The sequence below is a fragment of the Protomyctophum parallelum genome (assembly GCF_964188405.1).
Source record: "Protomyctophum parallelum genome assembly, chromosome: 4".
Lineage (NCBI taxonomy): Eukaryota > Metazoa > Chordata > Actinopteri > Myctophiformes > Myctophidae > Protomyctophum > Protomyctophum parallelum.
This window is the reverse complement of record NC_139700.1, coordinates 27,970,920-27,983,942: the sequence shown is the minus strand read 5'-3', so window position 1 is coordinate 27,983,942 and position 13,023 is coordinate 27,970,920. Positions and strand designations below refer to the sequence as shown.

At 44.4% G+C, this 13,023-nt stretch overlaps 1 protein-coding gene across 6 annotated transcripts in view; it reads left to right on the top strand.

Annotated features, from left to right (window-relative positions):
• The window catches only part of ankrd26 (ankyrin repeat domain containing 26), a 53,752-nt gene that overhangs the window by 19,108 nt on the left and 21,621 nt on the right, over positions 1-13,023 (top strand). For 4 of the 6 annotated variants that reach the window (XM_083762508.1, XM_083762507.1, XM_083762509.1 and 1 more), the window contains exons 16-30: positions 401-483; positions 844-913; positions 1,013-1,057; positions 1,667-1,972; positions 2,490-2,588; positions 3,186-3,268; positions 3,962-4,957; positions 6,117-6,337; positions 6,906-7,091; positions 7,454-7,484; positions 8,289-8,424; positions 8,721-8,934; positions 9,535-9,718; positions 10,281-10,427; positions 12,333-12,795. In XM_083762508.1, the coding sequence (XP_083618634.1) occupies positions 401-483; positions 844-913; positions 1,013-1,057; positions 1,667-1,972; positions 2,490-2,588; positions 3,186-3,268; positions 3,962-4,957; positions 6,117-6,337; positions 6,906-7,091; positions 7,454-7,484; positions 8,289-8,424; positions 8,721-8,934; positions 9,535-9,718; positions 10,281-10,427; positions 12,333-12,795 (3,264 nt within the window). The remainder of the gene's footprint in view (positions 1-400; positions 484-843; positions 914-1,012; positions 1,058-1,666; positions 1,973-2,489; positions 2,589-3,185; positions 3,269-3,961; positions 4,958-6,116; positions 6,338-6,905; positions 7,092-7,453; positions 7,485-8,288; positions 8,425-8,720; positions 8,935-9,534; positions 9,719-10,280; positions 10,428-12,332; positions 12,796-13,023) is intronic. The other 2 variants (XM_083762510.1, XM_083762511.1) reach the window with 2 other exon arrangements.

The window sequence follows — 13,023 nt, the reverse complement described above, 5'->3', positions numbered from 1 at the left end:
AATAACCACAACCAAGTTGGACCAACCACCAGTGAAGGTGAAGGGGCGGTACTTATGTCATGGAAACAGCCGGTCAACAAGTGCACAACTTGTCGCAATACGACACATTGTGAGCTTGTAGATCTGATTTGAGCTATTTTAGAAAATACATTGAAAGTATAATCTCTGTGTTTGAGGTTCCCTGAAACAAATCCACAACCTGTGAAATACGTTTCACAGCACTGTACAGTTCACTTACTTGTTACTACATTCTGTCCAGTTGTGCTTCTTGTGCCGTACACACACACACACACACACACACAAACACACGCACGCACGCACACACACACACACACACACACACACACACACACACGTTTTTGTTTTGTTTTTGATTACTCGTTTTTTTTCCTCCTTTCAGTTGTTAAAGATGATGTTGGCGGGCACAGTGACAGCAGTGGCAATGATGGTGACATTAATGACCAACACGTGTCACCGAAAGAGGTAAGTTCATCAAATGAATGAATGTAGGAAAATGCTGTTTTCCTTGAAGATGTAACTAGAGCTGCAACTATCAATGATCTTCTTGGTGATTATTCTATCCATTACTTTTTTTTAAATATATTTTTACACATGTTTATTAAACAAAATGACCGTAGCCCTATTTTATACTTATACAACAGTGTTGCATGAAACTGGAGATTTACAAGCTCACAATGCGTGATATGCTGTGATTTGTAGATTTTTGGCTCTTTTTTTTTATCGATGACCATTACAATAAATTATTTATTTGTGATTGATTAAATCGGCTAGTTTGATTATCCAATTGCATCCCTAAATATAAATACTCATCCTCTCTGCCAGACTGAGAAAGCAAAATGGGAGCCACTATCTGTTCTGAGCAAACTGAAAGGAACCGGTAATGGAAAGACAGGTAGACCTACGTTAAGTTGTATAGCCTTCCTGAATTCAATTATATAATACATTGCTGACTCGATTTACCCTTAATATTTTACTTAATTCTGCTTGATAGACTTAATGGAAGAGCTTGGTCTGGGCGATGTTGATGATCTGGAAGGTAAGAGAATGCATTTAATTGACTTTCTGTGTACAGATCATACGAATCATACATGCAGTGAATCTTATTAAGTAGGCTACCCTGAATATAAATATGTTTTTCTTTCTTCGTACTTTTATGAAGCTCACAAAGCAGGTCAGTGTCTACGTGAAACACACTAGTTGTAGTTGTTCCCTAAAGCCTCCTAAAGTCACTAGGTAGCATAGACACAGTGGTGGATGAAGTACTCCCATTTTTTATTTTTTTACTTAAAGCTGTACTATAACCTTTTTATTTTGTCCAATCTGTATGTTAAGGGTGGTTGTATTTGCTCTTCTATTGATATTTAGATCCTGTACTGTGTGTCTGGTTTGATATGACCTTTTGACCCAATCCTGTTTCTGATTAGCTTTGAACCTGATGTAATTTCTCCTCTGAGCAAGCAGACTATAGCTTAGTGGCTTAGTGGTACAGCACTTGTGCATGCATGCAGGAGGCCGGGTTCAAATCCGAGGTAGAACAGGAAAGTTTCATAGTGCAGCTTTTAAGTGCAGTACTTAAGTTACATTACACCACTGATAGTTAGGCACACTTGGTCTCCAATGGTTTCTATCATGTTACTGGTACCAGATGCCTCAGACTGGGACTCGGCCAGCACCACCAGTAGGAGGACGCTCCCTGGCCGCAGGACAGCTTCCTCTCCTGGGGTGGAGGAGCTGCCAGAGTCCTCCAGCCCTTCCCCAGTGCCACTGCCGTCTGGTCAGGAGCAGGAGGAGGTGGCGGCGCCTCCTGCGCTTCACGGGTCAGGCCAAACGTTGACACCACTGCCACTGCCCGGTCCGAGGTCCCTCGCCTCCCCGTCCCCGACTCGGGCCTTACCCAATCCCCAGCCCCGTGCCAGGAAGATGGCGCCTCAGAAAGCAGAGAGCGAAGAGGGTAAGGACCTTGTGCGACCTTATAATTTTCTAATTAGCCATAGTACTGTTGGATTTGCTGGGGTGGATGTTTTATTTATCCATGCTTCTGGTCACACTGAATTTAATTATGAATTTATGAATGAATACACACATTTATTTTGGGGAAATGTAGAATGTAGTCTTTGATATTTTTTACAATAAAGTGTTTGTTTTTTACAACAACCACACATTGCCGTAGATGTACGGCAATTGGTCTTTTATAGTGTTCATGATCGATCAAGTCGTGATGCTACTTACATTAGCACTGGGTTGCTAGGTGATGTTGTCAACAGCGATGGAGTGCGCCATCTTGAACTGCACACGCACCCGTATCTGTTTCTTTCGATCGATGTCCTATTCCTTGTCCCAGATGGCATTTCTGGTCAAAACACGTTTTCTTTTTACTGCTGATAGCCAACACTGCATGTCCCTTTACCCTGATTTATTCTTTACAAATGTAACACTGATGGCGTTTAATTTCCCTCTGTGCTTTTCAGACTCTGATTGGGATTCAGACAGTACGTCCTCCCCTCCCCGTCCGGCGAAGACTTGCAATCAACTGCCACATATAAGCGAGTCTCAGGTGGTGATCTCGGGTAATAAGCTAGACTGTTTGTGTCGACATGTGCTCTATGCTCGGCCATGTAGAAAATATAATATTGCTAGCTATGTAGTTGCGCCAAAATATCGCAATATAGTATTATTGAGGAGTGGGGAAGTAAAGGGCTGTTCAATACTATACTATACAATAACTATAGCTTTAACCCTCTAACACCCGCATTAATTTCTACTTTCAACCTTACTACTACTTTGTACTACTAGGACTAAGACTAAGACTTTTATTAGGGTAAAGGTCAAAAGTCCAGACATTTTTTATTTGTGTGAATTTCAGCCTCTGTGGGGGGTATTTATATGCAAATATCATGACCAATGGCATTGAAATTGCATTGCAATGAACATCACTGATGACGTTTAGGTGAAAAAATAACAGAAAAAAATCATAATTCAGTAATTAAATTAAATAAAATTGTTGCTAAAAAGCAACGCTGGAGAGGGTTAAAGATCTAGTTTTACAAATCATTCTATCCCAAGTGAATGGCAACGTATTATGGAATATCGGCCCCATTCCTATTGTCATGTGTTGTGTTCTCACCCTGTGCACGAGCCTTCACCTGTGTGTTCTCTCCCTGCAGATTCCCCACACGCTGTGCACGAACTTTCACCTGAGGCCAGAGACCGGGAGATCATTCTACAGGCGGAGGAACACACACCAGAGGTAGGTCACTGTCACTGAAAGCCCTGTTCACATCCATCCTACCTCATTTCTCATTGTCATTGTTTTCATCCATTCGTACAATGTTCTTATGGTCTCCCACGTGTAGCAATAGTCAGTCCATTGAATTAATAGGTGCTCCAGTCAGTTCATCTACTTAACAATGTTTTGTTTTTTGTTTATTTGTTATTTCTGAACAAGTTTGAGTGCAAACTCAGGTGCACGAGTTCCAAGAAAATGGTCTGAGACCGCCCATCAGCAGTTCTGAATGGCATCAATTTGTAGTTCTATCACCTCCCTTTCTGAAAACTTCGGAAGGAGCATGTATTGCTCTTTAGTCCTACTGGAGTCAAGGTTGACGATTTCAGTGTTGTATCCTAAATACTACCAGATGGATACTACCACTATAGATCTGCTAAATGACTCCCCGCATTAGCATGCACAGATTGAACCTAAATAAAGGGATAAATCTTTCCCTCTTATCACAAGATATTACTTTGAAAATGTAATGCAGTAATTGTGATTGAAGGAAAGGAATTCTAACACATACTAACAAGCTTCCACATCCGGATGAATCTTGCCAATGCCATACTGTAATCCCTGTGTGTTAACTTGTAACATCAATGCCAGGTTTGTGTCTTTTATTTTTGTCAAGTCCCCGTTAATTGTATTTCTTTGTCTGTCATGCTATCAAAGGAGAAGGATGATGCCTCAGATACATATGAGTTAGATTCAAATACGCCCTCTGGCCACGGGGGGCCTGAAAGTGGAAAAAACAAGAATGAGGTGATTGAGGAAGCTAGGCCCAAGGCGGTCGATGAATCCGATTCCAATCAGGAGGAGTTCCCATGGGAGAAACGTTACGAGAAGCTATGGGTTGAGGTGGAGAAACGGGAGGTCAAAACCACCTACAAGAATGTGACCGCAGAACTGAAGGAGAGGTTCGGAGAGTTGCCCGAGTCTCACAGGTGTTCCCCGGAAGACGGTGCAGAAGAAGAGCAGGCCATGGACGAATCTACTCACGCCGAAGAAACATCGAGCGACGAAGAGGAAGGCGAACCCATCGTGCGTCCCACAGCCAGGGCGAGGAGCACGGCTTTGCTCACCATACCCGAGCAGAGGGAGTCGGGCTTAGAGGACTCCCAAACCGAATCTGCGGAAAACTCCCAGTTTGAGGAGCAGAGCCAGCAGTCAGTGCTTCCAGGCAATGAGGGCAGCAAGGCTGAAGAAATTAATCTGACCAGCGACGGTGCAAGAATGTTTCCTTCTCCACAACTCTCAGCAGGGCTTGGCTCTGCGGACAGCGACATGAATAATGATGCTGAGGCTTTTGCCTGCGGTCTTGCCGAGCACATTATGTCTGAGGACATTGACCTTGATTCGCCTTTGAAAGATGAGACCAAAGCTGAGCCACTCCAGTGCTCACCACCAGAGTCTACCATGGAGGACAACTATACACTTCCAGATGAAGGCGAGGGGGAGCAGAGCCCCGCTGGTTTGGAAGAGAATCCCCAAGAGATGGTTGACTCTCAACCTTATACAGTTCAGTCAGTTGGCATGCGTTCAGCAGCTAACCTCGGTGTCTCTGATGAAGAGCTGGAAGAGGACATGCAGAGGTTCAAGCAGGAGGTAGGGATGCTGAAGGTTGTGCTGCTGGACTTGGAGAAAGAGAAGGCCCAACTCCAGAGCGAGGTAGAGGATGGCCGTCACTCCCTCCCATAGTCCGTCCTAGAGAGCCTCTCTTTCTTCATCTTTCCCCCCCCCCCCCATTTCATTTCATTATCTTCACTTGTTGTGAGAGTTGTGAGAAAAGCCCCAAAACCATGGTCACAGATCATAACTTCAGTCTGTTCCTGTGTGTTAATTAACATAGAAAAGATATCCTTGCATGTTTCTAGGGTTTGTCTATGTAGCTCGCATTGCCATTAATTTACATTTTATCACCTTTTCTCAGAACTAACGGGTCACTTTAATAGTTCCCTGACATCACTAACAACAAGCCGTTTGTCCTCCTAATCTATAACATGTGTTATAGATATGTTCCACATATCAGAGGCCCTCTTCTACTCCCGTACTTGTGCCTTTTTGTGTTTCTTCATGCATGAAGTTTGCATGTCACTTAACATTGTGGATTGCTTCCATCTAGAATCTAGATGGCGTGCTGTGAAGTGGGTGTGGCAAACGATGCTCTTCTTTTCTGTGAAAAGAAGTTTTGTGAATGATGTGTCATTGGCAATTATTTTTTATTTTTTCCTGCATGCTGTTTGATGTCATCCTTCATGTGAATAATTTGCTCATACAACATACCATCCATATACTTAAAAGAATAATTCAACTTTTGGCCAGCCTTTTCAATGTTTTCCAGCACCAGTGTTTTCCTAGGAATAACCTGAATGTGACGGTTTCAGATTTTAGTCATGCATGACTTTGACAATGTCCAGGGTGAAATTCAGGGGATATGTTATGGTTGCGAACTGAGAGTAGGATTATGACATGAAACTCAAACAAACAACAAGAGTCAGCAATCTTTAGCCAGTGTCCAATTCTTTGACAGTTACAGGGCACTGTTCACAAGTAGGGTTTGGGGAATCCAACTGGAACATACTGATGGAATGCAAGTTGACCAAAGAAACAACGCTTCATTGTAATTAGCTCTGACTACCGTATTACATGGTGTAACCACAGTTAGGTGTTAGGTCTCCCGAAGGAGGGGTTACATGCTGAATTATGCATGGCAATGCGTACACGTACCTGCTCCAAATTGCATTTTTAAAGGCTGGCCGCAACCCGCTTCACTCTGGCCCTGATCATGCTCATCATTAAACATTTACCGGTACCCTTGTCTTTTAAGGCCGGCAAAGAGAGGACTAAACCCAAAACGGAGGCACAAAAGCCCAGTGCTTTCTGGGATTTTGGACCAAAAGAGGAAGGACTGGAAGCAGAGAAACCTGAGACCGTCTCAAGACAAACAGAAGGCTGTGCGTCTGGAGGAGATGGAGCAACTGAAATGGAACAGCAGCTCACTGCCACTGACAATAATGCCCAAATACTGGCAACTAGAAATCCAAAGAGGTATGCACTTTTCTGTTTTCTTCGTCTGTGCATTAGAGAAGAATATCGTTGCTGTTGGCCAGATATACCTCTTACAGTATCTCCAAATTCTAACTTTTCTTGTTTTTTTTCGAAAATGAATCCCCTACTTGATCATACTACAGTGTCACACAAAAGCATCAACAGTAGCAGATCCACAAGCATTTTGAGCTTGTCGACAGAGACCATGTGTGTTTGGATTAAAAAACATAAAGTGTACAGTGCATTCTATTCAGCAGTGGTGCTCAAACTCTTTCCTTTGAAGGATCCACAAATGAATATGTATTTAGTTGAAAATTGTTTATGCCAGCGATCCCCCTATACACTTTGATTTGTGTCGTTTAAAATGTAAAAACATTTTCAACCAATTGTTGTGCACGCATATCATTGTTCATACATACAAACATACTTGTTGCAGGATAGTTAAGAGGAGGACTTAAACCCCGATCTGAGAGATGATGCCCAGAGCAAAGAGCATGCAGCTGTTAAGTGTTATCATGTCATGGGGGTGTTACCAGTCATTCACCAATAGGTTTATTGCTTTCCTTAGTGGCGGCAGAACCCCAGCGCAGCCTCATGTCCCACCCCAGCAGGTAGAGGGGACCCCACAGCCGCAGGCGGTCCGAGGGGCGCGCCGCCGCCGCACAGCCCCTCAGACCTCGGTCCACATTAACGGAGACCCTCTGTCCGTGTTTGACGATAGCACTTTAAGCGAAGTGTCGGACGATGAAGGAAGGTATTCTATGCTGTATAACAACGCCGCCTTTTTCCTTGTCCCTCGCCACATCACCTTTTCACTCTCTCAACACTTCTGCCGTCGATGGTGGGGGGAAATAATCGGGAAACTCTTTCACCTCTCTCTCTCTCTCTCTCTCTCTTTCACCTGGTTAACCCTCAGTCTAGTTGCATGACTAACCAGCCCGGAATGGAATTGTATACTTCATTATACCACATCACACACACGGCCTCTTGAACACAGTCGAGTCCTCACCTCTTAAAAGCATCCTATGCTTGAGAAGTAAACCGTGTGATGACATCGTTTTTTTTTTCTCCTCCAAATAATCCCTTGTCATTTTACCCTGTTTTTGTCTGTCCCAGGTCTCTATCTGCAGCCAAAGGGAGAGACGAGGTAAGGTGAACAAAGTATACGGATTTTAGACCTGAGGACGATTAAAAAAGAATCTTCTAAATCAGTTTTCTGAAAATCCCATGTTTCTATATCAGTGGTTCTCACCCCAGAAATTATATGTAAATGGCCGCCGACCCCCATCTGAAAATATGTCGTTCCAGGGACGCCCCCAGAAGCAAAGATTTGCGTTAAAAACGTTCGCTCTGAAAGAATATACATTAAAAGATTTACGCCACATTTTCACGATTTAAAAAAAATGGCAGATATACAAGCTCATAGCATGGCATCCAGTGCCGTGCTATGAGCTTGTAGATCTGCTATTTTTCAATAGCTAAAGTATAACATAATGGTTAAAACATCAAAGGGGGTTACAGAATGGATTAAGTGGTTAATGTAATGGTCTCTGTGCATAAACTGTAGTCCCATGTTTCCAGAAGGTGGCCTACCATACTACGGCTCAGAGTTTCATAGCTTCATTTTGATTGATTCAGCAGCAGATTTGAACGACTGGAAATATAGGTCGAAACGTTAGTCATGTTGTATACTACTAATAAAAAGGCTTAAAATGTCCGTGCTGCTCCAGTGTCCTCTCCTTTCACACAAAGGTGTCATTTGAGGTCACATTGAAATCTGCTGCTGAGTCTATCAAACTAAGGTATGGGACACTGGACTGGAACAGTAGGCCACCTCCTGGTCACTTGGGATCAGCACAGAGGGAGCCTACAGCATTTGTTTTCACTAACTGATACTGTACCTCAATAAAACAATGGGGGTAATAATAATATTTTGTCTGCATTCATTCAGAATCCTGGCGACATGGAGCTGGCAGAGGACTTCGATGAGCTCACTCAGTCATCAGACACGGCCACAGATGACTCCCCCACCTCAGGCTATCATCATGCCTCCCTGCTTGTCCAGCAGCTGGACTCCACCACTTTAGGTACCGACTAGAGCTAGGCCGATATAGCCGTCTGGCCGATATGTCAGCCATTGTTTGTACTTTTGGGGGCGATATCGCTATTAAGTAGCCGATGTGTCCTGAGTTATGACTTTCACCCTGCTGTCCCTGATTTGGGCATGTCATTATACTCAACTGTACATTTTCTAAAATGTACAAGCTCACAATGCGTGTCATGATCTGGGTGGGTCGGCTATTTCTAACACTGGAGACTGGGCTGGCACACGACAAAGTATGAATGGCGCTTAACTCTCCCACACGTTGTGGTGTCCCATCAGACTCGAGGAGCATGGTGAAGCTGCAGAACATGTTCCTGGAGTATGAGCGCTCCATCCAGAAGGCCAGGAGCCGCCACGGTCACCTGACGGACAAGGTGAGACAGCTGGAGATGGAGAGGGCCGAGCTGAAGTCTGCCATGGAGGACGTCAAAGAGGACAAATCTGCTCTGGAGCGCCACCAACTGGAGCTGAGGACCGACGTCAATAATCTCAAGTAATACAGTCAATATTATTATATAATGCATCGTCTCTGTTGGGTGGAAACCTCATACATCCAAAACTGTTACTTTTCTGTCTTAAAATTGAAAAACGGCAAAAGATGGACGAGCTGAGAACACGTCGCTTCGCGAAGCCTTGTGACCTTGTGGATCTTCTACTTTTGATGCTTTTGTATGACACTCTGATATGATCAAGTACTACAGGGCGTTAATTTACAAAATAACCAAAGTTTTGAATATGGAGTTAAGAGGTTTCGGTCCGACAGCGACGATATACAGTATGTCATTGCATATATATTACTGTTATATATATTTCTATATTTTTTGATTCCCTACATTAATGCCTTACTTCGTCATACAATAAATGTAGAAAAAATGACAGATTTTACAATTTTGTCTGACCAGTGACTGGCTTCCAAAAATGTAGAAGGATCTCACTTTTCTAGTCTGGCCGTTTGGAACTGTTCTCCGTGTTTGTTTCCACGTGTGGTGGTGTAGATATCAGCTGAAGCAGGAGCAGGAGAACCACCGTGTTCTACCACCGTGTTCTAACCACCGTGTGTTCTCCGTGTTTGTTTCCATGTGTGGTGGTGTAGATATCAGCTGAAGCAGGAGCAGGAGAACCACCGCAACGCCTCCATGATGTACAACAGCCTGCGGGAGAAGCTGAAGCGGATGGAGGAGCAGCAGCAGCTGGAGGTGGAGGAGAAGCAGCGTGTGGAGCTCACCCTGCGCAACATGGAGCTGGACATGAGGACGCTGCACAACAACATGAAACAGGTTTCCACTCTACTAGACATGAGACATGAAAGAGGTTTCCACTGCACTAGACATGAGACATGAAACAGGTTTCCACTGCACTAGACATGAGACATGAAACAGGTTTCCACTGCACTAGACATGAGACATGAAACAGGTTTCCACTGCACTAGACATGAGACATGAAACAGGTTTCCACTGCACTAGACATGAAACAGGTTTCCACTGCACTAGACATGAGACATGAAACAGGTTTCCACCGCACTAGACACTTACAGCACTGTCTTTTTTTTTCTTTTTTTTTTTTTTATATATATATATTTTAATTGTATTAAAATGTTACACATTTTAAAAACAACAAACTAATCTAAGAAATTCCATAAATAAAAATTATAATAATGAAGAAGCACAGAAAATTGCTTGTATATCTGCTATTTTTCAACGGCTAAACTATGAAATTATGGTTAAAGTGGTTAAACTAAACGCTAATCTGACACAGACGCATTCCAGCCAGGTCTTAATGCGTTGTAAAGAGGGGAATCCCACATCGGTCTCTTCTGACCTTGTGCTTGTTTGTGCTCAGCTGGAGGAGGACCGCAGTGAGAGCCAGAGGCTGCTGGCCCAGGAGCGCAGTGCACGCACCATGCAGGAGAACCTGCTCAGCACGCACCTCCGCAAGCAGCAGGAGATCGAGGAGGAGAACCGCAGGAACGTCAGCAGAAGCAATGAGGTGACCTCAAGTTTCATTATTCTAGACCAGGCCTCAGGCCTTGTCTCAGCTGACCGAGGCCAGTAACGTTGTTTCCTGGTCTTGTCCTCAGGCCTTGTCTCAGCTGACCGAGGCCAGTAACGTTGTTTCCTGGTCTTGTCCTCAGGCAGGGGCGTCACTACCGTGACGCAGACAACGCGATTGCGTGGGGGCCCATGACGCCTGAGGGCACACCCAGGTCGGGAGAAAAAAAAAAAAAAAAAAAGAGGTGGCAAATTTAAAAAATAAAAATCAATAAAGAGGCGGCCGGGCCCCTTAACAATATATTGTTAACTGAGGTTGATTTTACGTCGCAAACCATTGTAGAAAAATACAATCACGATTTAACCTGTGAATTCCCCATTCAACGTGTATCATTCCGTGAGTGCCTGAGACAGCAAGTATCCTTGATTCCTTCCAAGCCCACTATACCATGTAATATACATCCTGCGTCTACTACATCCTGTAGTTCACTTAAGAAATAAAAGTATTGATACAAGCAGCTTTTATTTTGAAGAGGAAGAGGAAGTTGTTTCGGTTGTAGCCAGCTGCCATGACAGTCTACCGGTGCGGGTGGCAGTGGAATAATACAAACAACATGCTTTTAGCCAAAGTTCATAAAAACCGCATGCGTCTATGACTTAAACAATGTGGGCTAAACACTTTGGAATTACGTTAAACATGGTATATCCTCCGTGGCGGCGTCATTAGGTGAGTACTAGTAAATGAATTGTTAAGTTTCATAGTATCATTCATCATCAACAGGCTGTTGTCGATGCCCCCCAAAATGAACAGGTTACAGCCTACAGGATTCTCATTATGTTACTGTCACTGCCTGCAAGGATGGCCGCCGTGCCATTTCTTATAAACTATCTAATTCATACGTGGGTCGTCGTGGGTACACGTGGAGTTGTTGTTATTGTTGTTCATGCGCCACGGTGCGCGGCGTGCCATGGAGAGGGCATCAGAGCGCAGCGCAACAGCCTTATGGTATTGTCTGAATGTCTGTAGCCTACTCTCTGCACTAGCTCTTTCTGTCCAGTCCTATAGTCCTACAGGCCATAGGCTGGCGATTGTGGCGACTTATATTCGTTAATAAAGAGAGAGCTGTAAAGGGGATATTGTCTATGGTCAGTTCATGGTGTGTATCATTCTCGTTTTTAACCATAGAGTTAATTAGGGCCGTGATAATGTGGCGCAATGAAGGTAGGCAGTAGGCTATAGCCTAATACAATGTAACCAACTTGCGCAAGCATAAAAAAATGGGTTTTAATTGTCTGATAACGGAAAATAATCTAATTTATTACTTTTCTCAGAAGGTAATCTGTAACGGTATTAAAGGGATTATTTTTATGGGCAGTAATCCAGTAACCTAACGACGTTACTTTAGAAAGTAACGATGCCCAACACTGCATATAATGAGCTGTGTTTTTATTTATTTATGTTTGATAGTTTGGAGACATTTTTTGTGCCCAAGTCAGGGCAGGTTGTTTATTGATGAATATACTGTATGGACACTGAGCTTGGAAGCTGGTGCTGTCTGCATGTGGTGCTGAAAGGCTGTTTTAATGAGTGATTGAAATATTTGTTTGTTTGCAGAATTACAGTACATTTCAAGCACAAACTCAATACAAAGACTGTTAACTGTGAGTGGATGAGTTTACTCAATGCTGTACCATATGTTCTCATGCCAATAAAGCCCCTTTGAATTTAATTGAATAATTTAATTGTGTGGCCGGTCACCTCACCTGTAATGTTAGTCTATACCTAGTGTGTGTGTGTGTGCATGGGAGCACTCACGCACACTTGTTTATGGCGGTGGTGGGGGGCCTACAAAATATTCTCGCACCGGGGCCCACCATGACCTCCCTACGCCACTGTCCTCAGGCCTTGTCTCAGCTGACCGAGGCCAGTGACCGGGAGAAGGAGCTGCTCCAGCAGAACTCCTCGCTGCAGGAGGAGCTGGGCCTCCTGCGTCTGGAGCTGGAGCGCTGCCGCGCCAACGGCGCCATGGAAGAGAGCCGCCTGGCTGAGGAGAGCGAGGCCGCCAAGGAGCGTCTGGAGGACTCGCGCCGCGACCTGAAGCTCAACGAGGAGGCCCTGGCGCAGACCGTCTTCCAGTACAACGGGCAGCTGACGGCGCTCAAGAACGACGCCGTGGCGACCGCCGCTCGCCTGGAGCACGAGCGGCAGACCCGCGAAACGCTGGAGACGGAGCTGGAGTCCATGCGGAACCGCCTGACCGGCGCTCTGCAGGAGGCGGAGCGTTGCCAGGCGGCGCGGACAGACGCAGAGAAAGGCCTGCTGAGAGAGAAAGAGGAACACCAGCGGATTAAAGACAAGCACACTGGTGAGCAAACAGCGGGATGAAGTGATGGCAACGTTTATACTATAGCCAGTAATTCTCAACCCTGTTGAAATAGGATTTTGTTTGTTGGTTAGCTTCTAGAATCTAGATCGATACAACGCAAGCTGCTATTTTTAACCACTTTTAAGTAACCAATCCTATCTGGTTGACTGTACTCGGGCACCTGAAGTTTTCGCTCTACACAAAATATCTTTGCCAAAAATAGCCGAT